At 43.2% G+C, this 14240-nt stretch overlaps 1 protein-coding gene across 1 annotated transcript in view; it reads left to right on the forward strand.

The window, feature by feature from the left end:
• The window catches only part of LOC145345624 (dynein axonemal heavy chain 8-like), a gene marked incomplete at its 3' end in the record, with an annotated part of 1250971 nt that overhangs the window by 1220647 nt on the left and 16084 nt on the right, over positions 1-14240 (forward strand). Inside the window, exons 83-86 of the mRNA XM_080193458.1 lie at positions 2628-2749; positions 7844-7962; positions 8306-8508; positions 11032-11105. Coding sequence (XP_080049584.1) covers positions 2628-2749; positions 7844-7962; positions 8306-8508; positions 11032-11105 — 518 coding nt within the window. The remainder of the gene's footprint in view (positions 1-2627; positions 2750-7843; positions 7963-8305; positions 8509-11031; positions 11106-14240) is intronic.

A 14240-nucleotide genomic window follows, 5' to 3' on the forward strand; every position in this document is an offset into this window, starting at 1 on the left:
TGTAAACCACGTCCACCGATCTTCCTTTGTCAATGTGTTCAGTCACATTTTCAAAGAACTCAACTAGGCTCGTAAGGCACGACCTGCCCTTGACAAAGCCGTGCTGACTATTTCTGATCACACTAAACTTCTCTAAATGCTCATAAATCCTGTCCCTCAGAATCCTCTCCATCAGCTTACCAACCACTGAGGTCAGACTCACCGGTCAGTCATTTCCCGGGCTATCCCTGTTCCCTTTCTTGAAAATAGGAACCACATCCGCAATCCTCCAATCCTCCGGAACCTCTCCCGTCTCCATCGACGACGCAAAGATCATCGCCAGAGGCTCTGCAATCTCTTCCCTCATCTTCCTGATCTGCTCTATTTCCTTTTATACACTTGTAGAAGCTCTGACCATTTGGGTTTTTTTCACATTTCTTGCTCTTTTACACGCACAATCAATTTCTCCCTCTTTTTTAAGTGATCATTTGCTGGCTTCTATAATTTTTCTATTTTTCTGACCTACTGCTAATCTTCACATCATTGTAAGCCTTTGTCACCTCCCTTTGTTAGCCACAGACACATGGTTCATCCATGTTACAGAATCTTACAGTAGCCCAATCCATCACTCAAATAAGTCTTCCATCCATTGACTCTGTCTATACTTCCAGCTACCTCGGCAAAGCAGCCAGCATAATTAAGAACCCCATGCACCCCGGACATTCTCTCTTCCACCTTCTTGTTTCAGGAAAAAGATACAAAAGCCTGAGGTCACATACCAACCGACTCAAGAACAGCTTCTTTCCTGCTTTTCGATTTTCTTTCCTGATTTTCGAATGGACTTGCCATGCATTAAGTTGACCTTTCTCTACACCCTAGCTATGACTGTAACACTACATTCTGTACTCTCTCGTTTTCTTCTCTATGAACTGTGTGTTTTGTCTGTATGGCATGCAAGAAAGAATACTTTTCACTGTATGTTAATACATATAAAATAACAAATCAAATCAATCTTTCCTTCTCAATGGGGTATATATTTTTGGGAATTATAAAATACCTTCTTAAATGTTTGTCAGTGCTCCTCCACTGCTTACCTTTCAATTTATTGTCCAAATCAACTTCAACAAATCCTGTCACCTTACATTTGTGCCTGCCTCTATTTTGATTTAAGGTATTAGTTTCAAATCTGAGTTTTTCACACTCAAAATTAACAAGAAATTCTGACATGTTATGATCACTCTTCCCTTGACGGTTGTTTACTAATAATTATTTTCTCATTGGCAGGGAAGTAATTCTGAATATATGCCTTTATTAGGGCACAAATAAAATATTGGGTCAAGTTATGATCACCACATATTGGAAAGGATGTATAAATCCTTGAGAGGGTGCAGAGGAGATATCCTACAACATTTCCAGGGTGAGATTCATTAGCTATAAGGTTGGTCTGGAGAATCTGGGGTTGTTCTCCTTTGAGAAAAAGATATTGTGGGCAGATTTGGTAAGTTATACATGAATATGACAGGTTTAAATAACATACACAAAGAAACAATGTCTTTGTTAGCGGACAGTATAAGGGTCATGGGAGATTGATAAAGGAAAGAGAGGCAGGTTAAAGTGAGGAGTATAACTTGCTACCGACACAAGAAGTCACAGCAGAAGCAATCAGTGATTTGAAAAGGAAATTTGATAGTCGCATGAATTAAATACATTGGTAGGATTGCAGTATCAGAGTGAGCAATGGGACTGATTAGATTGCTCAACAGAAAATCGGCATGGACCTGAGGGCTGATTGACCTCCTTCAGTGCTATAATGATGCTATGACTGAATGATACAGGGAATAACAGTGTCAATCTCTCAGGCACGATCCAGATAGCAATCTTTCATCATTCAGTCACTTTTTTAGAGAATTGGGAGTTTTGTGCTGGTACTGAAGAGGGCAGGGCCTGAACATGCCAGTGAGCTGATTGAGGAGAGTTCGGGCACCATTTCGCAAGAGTATCCCAATCTCACAGTGCACTGGGATATCCCCCCTCGGACATTGGAACCCTGCCCTCATCAGCAGCATGTTCCCTTCCTTCCCCATCATGACCCCCTCCACCCCGCATGAGCCCTCTCACATGGCCCCTACCTTTCTGACACTGCTCTTGGCATACTGGCAGTACCCAATTAGCACACTGGCAGTTCCCAAATAGCACTGCTGGGGTGCCTGATAGCCACTCCCAGAGTGTCCAGTGGGCGCTGCCTGATGGCCACTGGCCAGCCATACCCCCAACCACATGGGAGGAGGCTTTAGTGACCTCCAAGCCCCTGGCGTGACCATCAAACCAGGTCTGCACCAGTGGAGACCTGTACTGATTCTTACCATTCTGATGCTGCACCCAAAGGCTGGAAGACTTTAAATCTGCTAATGCACTTCACGTATGTGCCATTGGAGAGGGGCTGGGAAAATAGAAAACTGTTTGGCACCAGGCACCAAACAGACTTTTAGCATTGCAAGTTAGTTTCCCAGCTCACCGTGCTGTTCGCCAGGCGTGGCAAGGTGGTAAAATTGTGCCCATGGCTTTTGGTGCATTGTTCAAGAAGAAATGTTGAGAAGGATAATGAAAAATCATTTTATTAAACATGCATTCTTTGTCCAATTGTCTAGGCGGAGCAGCCCTTGACCTTAAAGCCAGTCCACCGAAACCATTCCGCTGGATCCTCGATATGACCTGGTTAAACTTGGTGGAGCTGAGCAAACTCTCTCAGTTTGCAGAGATATTGACCCAGGTAATTTTGTATTTCTTGCTCGTACTCATACAGCACAATCTGCCTCAATAAACGAACAGAAAGCATTACAGTTCAAAACAAAAGGACCTATGAGTTGAAAACTTGTTTTGCAACACAAGAAATCATCAACAAAGTCATTATTATGACTAAATCTTCCCAGCATACTGCATTACTAATCATTCAAACATCAAACTAATTTGTGGGGGGGAGGGTGCAGGGGTGGGAGAAGTTACAAAATCTAAAGTAAAAGAGAGGATATGGGCGTGGGAAAATGTTGAGGATGTCTCAATAATAAAAGGAATAGGGGGCATGAGAAAGGTTACATAAGAACATAAGAAATAGAAGCAGGAGTAGGCCATCTAGCCCTTCGAGCCTGCCCCGCCATTCAATAAGATCATGGCTGATCTGAAGTGGATCAGTTCCACTTTCCCACTTTCTCCCCATAACCCTTAATTCCCTTGTCTATCAGAAACCTATCTACCCGTGTCTTAAATATATTTAGCGAGGTAGCCTCCACCACTTCAACGGGCAGAGAATTCCAGAGATTCACCACCCTTTGAGTGAAGAAGTTCCTCGTCAACTCTGTTCTAAACTGCTCCCCCCCCTTATCTTGAGGCTGTGCCCTCTAGTCCTGCTGTCCTTTCTGAGTGGGAAGAATCTCTCTACCTCTACCCTATCTATCCCCTTCATTATCTTATACGTCTCTATAAGATCCCCCCTCAGCCTTCTAAACTCCAACAAGTACAGACCCAGTCTATTTAGTCTCCCCCTCATCTCCGGTATCAGCCTAGTGAACCTCCTCTGCACTCCCTCCAAGTCCAATATATCCTTCCACAAGTGCGGCAACCAAAACTGCGCACAGTACTCCAGCTGCAGCCTCACCAGTACCCTGTACAGTTGCAGCAAGACCTCCCTACTTTTATATTCTATCCCCCTCGCTATAAAGGCCAACATCCCATTCGCCTTCTTGATCACCTGCTGCACCTGCAGACTGGGTTTTTGCCACTCATGCACAAGGACCCTCAGGTCCGTCTGCACTGTAGCATGCTGCAGCTTTTCGCCTTTTAAATAATAATCCCTCCTACTATTATTTCTACCAAAGTGGATAACCTCACACTTACTAACATTATACTCCATCTGCCAGGTCCTCGCCCACTCGCTCAGCCTATCCAGATCTCTCTGCAGACTTTCCGCACCCTCCACGCAATTTGCTTTTCCACTCATCTTCGTGTCATCAACAAATTTTGTCACCCTACACTCAGCCCCCTCCTCCAGGTCATCTATGTAAACGGTAAACAGTTGAGGGCTCAGCACCGATCCCTGCAGCTCTCCACTAGTCACCAACTGCCAACCAGAATAGCACTCATTGATACCAACTCTCTGCTTCCTGTTAGACAGCCAATCCTCTATCCATGCTAACACCGCACCCTAACCTTCTGCAGCAACCTTTTGTGAGGCACCTTATCAAATGCCTTTTGGAAATCTAAAAACACCACATCCACCGGTTCCCCTCTGTCTACCACACTAGTCACATCCTCATAGAAATCCAATAAATCTGCAAGGCATAAGTCAGAAGTGTCTCCCCTTGCCTGGACCTGTGCATCTCCAACAACACTCAGAAGCTATTCAGGAAGAAGCAGTCTTCAGTCCAGAGAAAAAAGTCCCAGTCTATTCAACCTCTCCTTATAACTCAATCCATCAAGTCCTGGTAGCATCCTAATAAATCTTTCCTGCACTCTTTCTAGATTAATAATATCCTTTCTATAATAGGGTGACCAGAATTGCAGGTAGTATTCCAAGTGTGGCCTTACCAATGTCTTGTACAACCTCAACAAGACATCCCAACTCCTGTATTCACTGTTCTGACCAATGAAACCAAGCATGCCGAATGCGTTCTTCACCACTCTGTCCACCTGTGACTCTACTTTCAAGGAGCGATGAACATGTACCCCTAGATCTCTTTGTTCTGTAACACTCCCCAGTGCCCTATCCTTAACTGAGTAAGTCCTGCCCTGGTTCAATCTACCAAAATGCATCACCTCGCATTTGTCTAAATTAAACTCCATCTGCCATTCATCAGCCCAGTGGCCCAATTGATCAAGATCCCAGTGCAATCAGAGATAACTTTCTTCACTGTCCACTATGCCACCAATCTTGGTGTCGTCACCTGCCCCCTATGTTCTTATCCAAATCATTAATATAAACGACAAATAATAGTGGGTCCTGCACTGATCCCTGAGGCACACCACTGGTCACAGGCTCCCAGTTTGAAAAACAACTTTCTACAACCACCCAGAAGCCAATTTTGTATCCATTTAGATACCTCATCCTGGATCCCGTGAGATTTTTCTAAAGGCTGTGATAACTGAACAATTAGAAAGTAATAGTACATACATAGGAACATAGGAAGATATGAACAGGAGCTGGAGTCGGCCATTCAATCCCTGGAGCCTGCTCTACCATTTATTAAGATCATTGCTCAAATCTATATCCCGCCTGCCCCCAATAACTTATCACTCCCTTGCTTACCAAGAATCTATCCTTCTCTGTCATAAAAACATTCAAAGGCTCTCCTTCCACCATCTTCAGGAAGAGAGTTCCAAAGACTCATGATGCTCTGAGAGAAAAATTTGCATCATCTCCATAGCATTGAATAGAGTCAACATGGACATATGAAAGGGAAATCATATTTGACAAAACCGTTGGAGCTTTTCGAGGATGTAACTAGCAGAATAAATAAGGATGATACAATATGTGCGTGAATGTTTTAGGATAGCAGGGTTTGCCTTCCCACCATCTGAGTAGTGGGCAGAGAACACAAGCTCCATCCTCACTGATATTGCCTGCATCCCAGTCCAATGAGGTGGGACTTCTGCCCTTCATTTGGGAGGAAGTTCAGCTTCGGAGAGTTGCCCACCAATCAGACTGGCCAGCGGCTCTTTGGTCCCTGAGATGGCAGAAGCTGAAGTGGTAAGGATTGGGACTACAGGCGGTCCCCAGCTTACAAGTCCCAGGAATCCAAGACCAGATAGAGTGAAGCCCAGGGGCAGGTCAGGGAGTAAGCAGAGGAAGGGAGTACCCTCCTGTTAAAAGGAGAATGCTCATCAAGCTGCAACCCCACATTCCCCAAAGCCCCCTGCCCCCCCCATTTAAAAGGCCTGAACAGTGTTACGTTTTGGGCTTCCTCAGCCCCTGAACTCCTCCCAGCAGCCTGACAATTGTGGCTGGATTGAGTGGTCAATAATTTGCCGCTGAGGGGCCTCAAGAGGCAAGGATGGATCTGCCTGCTTTGGCCTCACCATCACCCCCCCCCCTCCTTTAGTCTAACATTGTGGTGAGTTTGGGGCAGAACAGAATCCAGTGTGAAGGTTATTGGATAAATTTTACAACCACCACCCCTGTAGCAGGGGAACATTAAATTCTACACTTGCAAATATTGTGGACAGTGAGGAGAATAGCAACAAAATTCAAGTATTGAGTATAAGAGTTGGAATGTTATGATGAGGTGGTATAAGACATTGGTGAGGCTGAATTCAGAGTATTGTGTGCAGTTTTGGCCACCTAATTACTGGAAGGATATTAATAAGGTTGAAAGAGTGCAGAGAAGGTTTACATGGATATTGCTAGGACTTGAGAAAGAAGAAAGAAACATAGAGAAAGGTTGAATAGGTTAGGACTTCATTCCCTGGAGTGTAGAAGAATGAGGGGAGATTTGATAGAGGTGTATAAAATTGTGATGGGTATAGATAGACTGAATGCAAGCAGACTTTTTCCACTGAGGCTAGGGAAGAAAAAAACCAGAGGGCATGGGTTAAGGATGAAGGGGGAAAAGTTTAAAGGGAATATTAGGGGGGCTTCTTCACACAGAGAGTGTGGGAGTGTGGAATGAGCTGCCAGATGAAGTGTGAAAGGGGGCTCACTTTTAACATTTAAGAAAAGTTTGGACAGGTACATGGATGAGAGGGGTGTGGAGGGATATGGTCCAGGTGCAGGTCAGTGGGACTAGGCAGAAAAATGGTTCGGCACAGCCAAGAAGGGCCAATACGTGTTCTATAGTTCTATGGTTCGAAGGCATAAACAGACTGGTGGAATGGATCGACTTGGCAGATGAATCTCATCTTTGACTCTCTGTCCCTCCTCCACTGACTGTCTCCCTCCTCCTCCTCCACCTAATACTCTGCCCTCTCCATCTCCTGACAGTGTCCCCATCTCTTATTCTTGTATATAATTAAGGCATGTCCTGTGGGACTGGGAGGAACTTTGGTCATCTGTGGAATTTTTCCTTCAGGTCTTCTTGGGCCACCCGTTTCATACTGGCCAGATATTGCATAACACTCACTCTAACCAGTTCAGTCCAAAAATAACAATCAGGCTCCTATTGAAACCATCGGATTCCAAAACTCCACCTTAAATATAACTTCTGCCTGTCTCTGGAGATTGACAGCATGGTAAGAAGTCTGACAACACCAGGTTTAAGTCCAACCAATTTATTTGATAGTAAACTCACAAGCTTTGGAGGTTCCCCTCTTCGTCAGGTGAATGGGGAGTTCTGGCCTCAGACAGAGCATATAACAGCACAGACAGTTTACAGATTACTGATTAGAATGCGAATCTTTACACCTAACCTGCTGTTCAAGTCTTAAAGTGGCCGACAATGTGAGTGGAAGGAGCACTGATCACAGGTTACAGAGACGTGTACTGTCTCCAGACAGTACAGTAAGTGAGGTTTTGCAAATCCAGGCAAGTCATGGGGGTTACAGATAGTGCGACATGAACCCAAGATCCCTATTGAGACCATCCTCACGTGTGCGGAACTTAGCTATCAGTCTCTGCTCAGTGACTCTGCGCTGTCGTGTGTCATGAAGGCCGCCTTGGAGAATGCTTACAGATTGACAGCATGCCCAGTGAATATTGCCACTGTGATAATGGAAGACAAATGTAATGCCTTCCATTTTGGAACTGTTATCATCTTCATTCTACCAGCCAGAAGGGCTGGAATGTCAGCCCAATAACTGTGAAATTCACAATGCTTTCAAAGTAATTTTGTCTTGAACTTCTGAATGTTGATTTTTATGGTTTGGGGTATGGTTACAGATAACTAAGAATGAGAAGGTTTGGAAAGTCTGGTTTGATGCTGATGCTCCAGAAGAAGCAGTAATGCCTCATGGATACGGTGATTCTTTAGATTCATTCTGCAAACTATTGCTCATCAGGTGAGATACTACAAGAGTCAGGCTGCCTGTTTTAAATTTAAAACAAATCTTAGCAGTTAACTGTCATCACCATCAACTATCACATTCTCCTTAACAGCAGTTTTACTAACCACTTATCAACCAATAAGCACTCTTTTCTCACACATACAAACTTGTTGATTTCCCCTACTTGTTTTCTTCTGAATGTCCTAATGCAAGATGAAAAGCTTTGACAAAAAATCTCTATTTTTCAGTAATACAGTAATTCAGCAATTTCAGTAATTTACATTTCAGTAATTCAGTAATTGATGACCAACAGTTTAATTTAAATGTCTTTGATTTCATCATTACTTTGAATTGTCAGGTCATGGTGCCCTGACAGAACTCTGTCACAAGCTCGAAACTACATTTCTGATGCAATGGGTGCGAAATATGCAGAACCGGTGATTCTAAACCTGGAGACAACCTGGGAAGAAAGTGACACACAAACTCCTCTGATCTGTTTCCTATCCATGGGCTCTGATCCCAGCAATCAGATTGAAGGACTGGCCAAGAAGCTTGAAATTGGTATGGATACAATCTTTGTGGTGAATACAACTGCAATCTGTTAGCATTCCATGTGTTTCTTTAGAATATTTCATATTTATGTTCAATTACAATTTTTACACATGCCGAGAGGAAGCCTCAGATTGTCAATGGAGAAAATCACTATCATGATTTTTTATGATATTTGTTTCCAACTTAGTTTGTATCAGAACAGGATCAGTGTTTTATATGGATACTTTTCCTCAGCAAACTCATCTATCTCTTATCCGTCTATCCTACTTTAATTATGCTCATTGTCTTTTATTGTATTTCTACTAGAAATCAGATAAATAGTTTACCTTGGGAAGTGCAAACTCCTTTTATCATTGAAGAAGGGAAAGGGTTAATGAATTTAATGCATTTTGTACTTAGCATATGTCACAAACATAACCCTTCCTCATGGCTGATCTCCTTAAGCTTATATTACTCCTGGCATCTCTATAAATTATTTATTCATGTTTTCCTTACTTGTTCATGTCTTTCATTCTTTAACTTTCATTTCCATAAAGACAAGTAGTTAAATGTGAATGTTATTTTGCAGACATTGCAAAGCTTACCTGTTTGTACTAGCTAAACATAGTTAAACATAGTTAAACAAATGCAGAAGGTAGAATGCAATAACGGCTATCTGACAGGAGGACTCCTACTGGAAAGCCACGACCACACAAGTTACTTCAATAAAGAAGCTGCTGAAGCCACTGGAAAAGCTGTGGATCGTGACTGTAACAATGACTACGTCATTGACTACATATAAGATGATTAGAGGTTTAGATAGGGTGGATAGTGATAGCCTTTTTCCTCTGATGGAAAAATCTAGCACGAGGGGGCATGGCTTTAAACTAAGGGGGGGTAGTTATAGGACAGATGTCAGGGGTAGGTTCTTTACCCAGAGGGTGGTGAGGGATTGGAATGCCCTGCCTGCTGCAGTTGTAAATGCGCCTAGTTTGGGGGCGTTTAAGAGGTCTGTGGACAGGTTTATGGACGAAAAGGGATTGGTTTAGGTTAGTGGGTCATTGTTGTTGTTTTTTTTAACTGGTCGGCGCAACATCGTGGGCCGAAGGGCCTGTTCTGCGCTGTAATGTTCTATGTTCTATGTTCTATGTTCTATGACTGAAGCTGCCAGATGAACTGTGGGTCCTGGCTGAAACCGGGGGCTGCATCGTGATTGGAAGCAGAAGCATTGTGGATCCTGACTGATACCAGAGTTTGCATCATGACTGGTGCTGAGAATCATGATGTATAAATCATGAACACACTTATTTGTGTTCAGTGAGAAGCCTGGCAAACTGCTGTTAGGTGCCAGATCTCTCCCGGAAGTTTTTGTAATAAAACTACTGTACTTTGACTCATTAACAGTCTCAGAGGTGTCTTTTTACCTACAACAATCATTGTCACATACTACACTGCTCAATCCTTAATAAGCAATTGTAGAATTTAATTGGCGTATAACTAGCAACAGCTCACACGTTTGTCCTCTTGATAACATACACTGAAATATAATTCAGCAATTCTATTTCTGCATTCTCTCTTCCTTTTGCTAATCTTCATTATCCCTTTTCTGTTTTTTTCTTATTGTCTGTCTCTCATATTTCTGATTTTTTCTTTCCAGTATGTAAATGTGGCTTTTTTGTTGCTACATTTATAGTCTTTCTCTGTTTTTATTTATACTGGGACTGGCTGGTGAAAGGTCAATACATTTTTAGGATGTATTTCCCTTGCCCCCTTCTCAACATGACACAGAGGCAGCATGTTTGTCCAATTCCATCAGCCATCCCTGGCAGGGGCTAGTTTGAATGGAGGAAGATGTGATGCTAACGGTGGCCTCTGCAGCTATATCCTGAGCTTCAGGCTCTCTTATTCTGGTTCTAGTGAAGATTGCGAGGTAGCGTACCCCAGTTCTTTCTTCCTGGGGAGTTGCTGAAATTGAAATAAATGTTCATCTTTAAAGTCTTTGACGTTCTCTGGAGCATTCTTCAAAGCACCATATTCATGTGCTAGTCAGTGAATGAATGGGAAATTGAGGTGGGAAGCTCAAATTCCTATTTTGACCTCATTTATCTCATTCCATCTTTGAGTGTTTCTTGTGAAAGAAGACCATAGACTAATCTTCCCAGTATTCATTAAATCTCAAATTTTGACATCAGCTTTGGGGGAAAGATAGCACAGCTGGCTAGATTGGTAGCTTGTGGTCTAGAATTACATCAATAGCAAGTAGACTCAGAGCCTGCTACTGTGTCCTACTCCTGAGAGCTCGCAATGGTAAAACACCACTACATTAAAAAGTTGTCAAGGAAATGGCTCAGGATGAAGCATCAGCAGTCAATGAGTTGAGGACCACAGGGTTTAACCTACTGTCACAGAACCATTACCAGTAAAACACTTTAGTCACTTTAATCACTTTCGACTATTTTAGTGGTTAGATGCAGTTGATATTTCTGTATGGAATAAATATAATGCAAGACTGAAGAGAGCTCTGTACAATGGTAACCAATATGCTTTGTTTAGATTGTAGGGCCATGTCCATGGGTCAGGGACAAGAGGTTCATGCCAGAAAGTTGGTGGCACTGTCTATGCATCAGGTCAGAAAATCAGTTCATATGAATGTCAATTATCAATTTCATGTCAAATCAGCCACCTCCCATTTTGAATTTTTCAAAGACTTCCATGAGCATTGTACTCATCATGATGAGGCACATCCTCTAGAATGCTTGTTCTCATGTCTTGAATTCAATATTCAAGCACTCTCAGTTAGCAAGGGCACAGCAGAGAGATTTCCTGAATCTTCAGTAGGAAGGACACTCACCTCTGGGTCCATTGGTTTTGGATGAAACGCACTCCAGCACTTGTGTGCAGTAGTGTAAACTGACACTCCAACAGTGAACTGCACTGTCAGGGCTGTCATTTTTGGGTGAACCATTAATTAATGGAGTCGTTTGCCTTCTCATGTGGCTCTAAAAAAATCCCACAGCACTATTTCAAAGGAAAGCAGGGGTCTCCTAATCAGTATTCTTCACGCAATCATTTTTTAATTTACCTGTGTTAAATTTCATCTATCATATCCTTGCTGTTCCACACACCTGTCCAAAGAAGTCAAAGAAAATTTACAATGCAGGAGCAAGCTGTTGGAGCCATTATGATGAATAGCTATCCAGTCTAATCCCACTTTCCTGCACTTGGTCCATTGTTCTGCAGTCACAGTTCTTGAGTAGAACCAAGTAGGCATTGAGTACTTTTTAAATGTGGTGAGAGTTTACCACTTTTAGAGTTCAAGATCCCTTCACCTATAGGGTGAAAAAATGTTTCCTCATCTTCTGTTGAATTAATAATTTGAAATTGATATCTCTTGGTTTTTGACCTCCATTCTGAGATAAGTAAGTCATCCCAAGTACTTTATCTGCACTCCTGATATTTTTCCGCAGGTCATTGAGTTAACCTTCAGCCTGCTCTGTTCTATGGAAAACAACCCAGCCTATCCATTTTTTTTCTTTCTCATTGATAAAGTTTTCCAGCCCTAGATGAGACAGCCTGCCCCCGCACCCCCCACACCCTCACCACCACCACCACAGCCTCCCCAACAGTTTTGTTATTAGCTGGGTAGAAACCAGTAGATTTGCTTCAAGAAAAGAAGTAATCTGAAATCCCAGTTATTGAGAAAGAATAAAACTACAACAGTCAAAGTTTAAAACAAAAGAATGTTTACTGTACAAGAATCAGACAAAGTAAACACTAAATAATAGGGAAGACAATGGCCTAATGGTATTAGCACTAGACTATTAATTCAGAAACTCAGCTCATGTTCTGAAGATCCAGATCCGCCACAACAGATAGTGGAATTCAATTAAAAAAATCTGGGGTTAAGAATCTACTGATGACCATGTAACCATTGTTGATTGTCGGAAAAACCAATGTGGTTCACTAATCTGGTGCTTTAGGGAAGGAAATCTAACATCCTTACCCAATCTGGCCTACATGTGGCTCCAGAGCCATAGCAATGTGATTGACTCTCAACTGCCCTCCAAGGGCAATTAGGGATGGGCAATAAATGCTGGCCAGCCAGTGACACCCATGTCCCATGATTTGATTTTGATTATTATTGTCACATGTATTAGCATACAGTGAAAAGTATTGTTTCTTGTGTGCCATACAGACAAAAACATACCATTCATAAGAAGGAAATGAGAGAGTTAGCTTATGAAGAGAGATTGAATAGACTGGGCGTGTACTCATTAGAGCTTAGAAGGCCGAGAGGGGATCTTATAGAGACTTAAAAGATAATGAAGGGGCTAGATAGGGTAGAGGTAGAGAGATTCTTCCCACTTAGAAAGGAAAACAGGATTAGAGGGCACAGTCTCGAAATAAGGGGGGGGAGATGCTATTTAGAACGGAGTTGAGGAGGAACTTCTTCACTCAAAGGGTGGTGAATCTCTGGAATTCTCTGCCTGTTGATGTGGTAGAGGCTACCTCGCTAAATATATTTAAGTCACGGGTAGATAGGTTTCTGATAGACAGGGGATTTAAGGGTTATGGGGAGAAAGCGGGAAAGTGGAACTGAGCCACGACAGATCAGCCATGATCTTATTGAATGGCGGGGCAGGCTCGAAGGGCTAGATGGCCTACTCCTGCTCCTATTTCTTATGTTCTTATGAGTGCAGAATGTAGTGTTACAGTCATAGCTAGGGTGTAGAGAAAGATCAACAAAATGCAAGGTAAGTCCATTCAAAAGTCTGACAGCAGCTGTTCTTGAGGCAGTTGATACTTGACCTCAGACTTTTGTATCTTTTCCCAATGGAAGAAAGTGGAAGAGAGAATGTCCGGGTTGCAGGGGTCCTCAGTTATGCTGGCTGCTTTGTCAAATAGGAGGCAGAGAGTGGGGGTTAATGGGTGCTATTCGGATTGGCGGTTGGTGACTAGTGGAATGCCCCAGGGGTCAGTGCTGGGGCCTCAGCTATTTACCATTTATATAGATGATCTGGAGGAGGGAACCGAGTGTAGGGTGTCGAAATTCGCTGATGACACCAAGATTGGTGGAACGGCAAATTGCGCGGAGGGTGTGGAGAGTCTGCAGAAGGATCTAGATAGGCTGGGCAAATGGGCCAGGAACTGGCAAATGGAATTTAATGTTGGCAAGTGCGAGGTGGTCCACTTTGGTAGGAATAATGGTAGGAAGGACTATTAGTTACATGGCGAAAAACTGCAGCAGGCGACGGTGCAGAGGGACCTTGGGGTCCTTGTGCATGAGTCGCAAAAACCCAGCCTGCAGGTGCAGCAGGTGGTCAGGAAGGCGAATGGGATGCTGGCCTTCATAGCGAGGGGGATTGAATATAAAAGTAGGGAGGTCTTGCTGCAACTGTGCAGGGCACTGGTGAGGCCGCAGCTGGAGTACTGTGTGCAGTTTTGGTCGCCGCACTTACGCAAGGATATTTTGGCCTTGGAGGGAGTGCAGAGGAGGTTTACTAGGCTGATGCCGGAGTTGAGGGGGTTGAGCTATGAGGAGAGGCTGAATAAACTAGGCTTGTACTCGTTAGAGTTTAGAAGAATGAGGGGAGATCTCATTAAGACGTATAAGATGATGAATGGGATGGATAGGATAGAGGTGGAGAGACTCTTCCCGCTCAGAAAGGACAGTAGGACTAGAGGGCACAGCCTCAAGATAAAGGGGGGGCAGTTTAGAACGGAGTTGAGGAGGAACTTCTTCACTCAAGGGTGGTGAATCT

The sequence above is a fragment of the Carcharhinus amblyrhynchos genome, chromosome 7, assembly GCF_965287045.1.
Source record: "Carcharhinus amblyrhynchos chromosome 7, sCarAmb.v2.hapA, whole genome shotgun sequence".
NCBI lineage: Eukaryota > Metazoa > Chordata > Chondrichthyes > Carcharhiniformes > Carcharhinidae > Carcharhinus > Carcharhinus amblyrhynchos.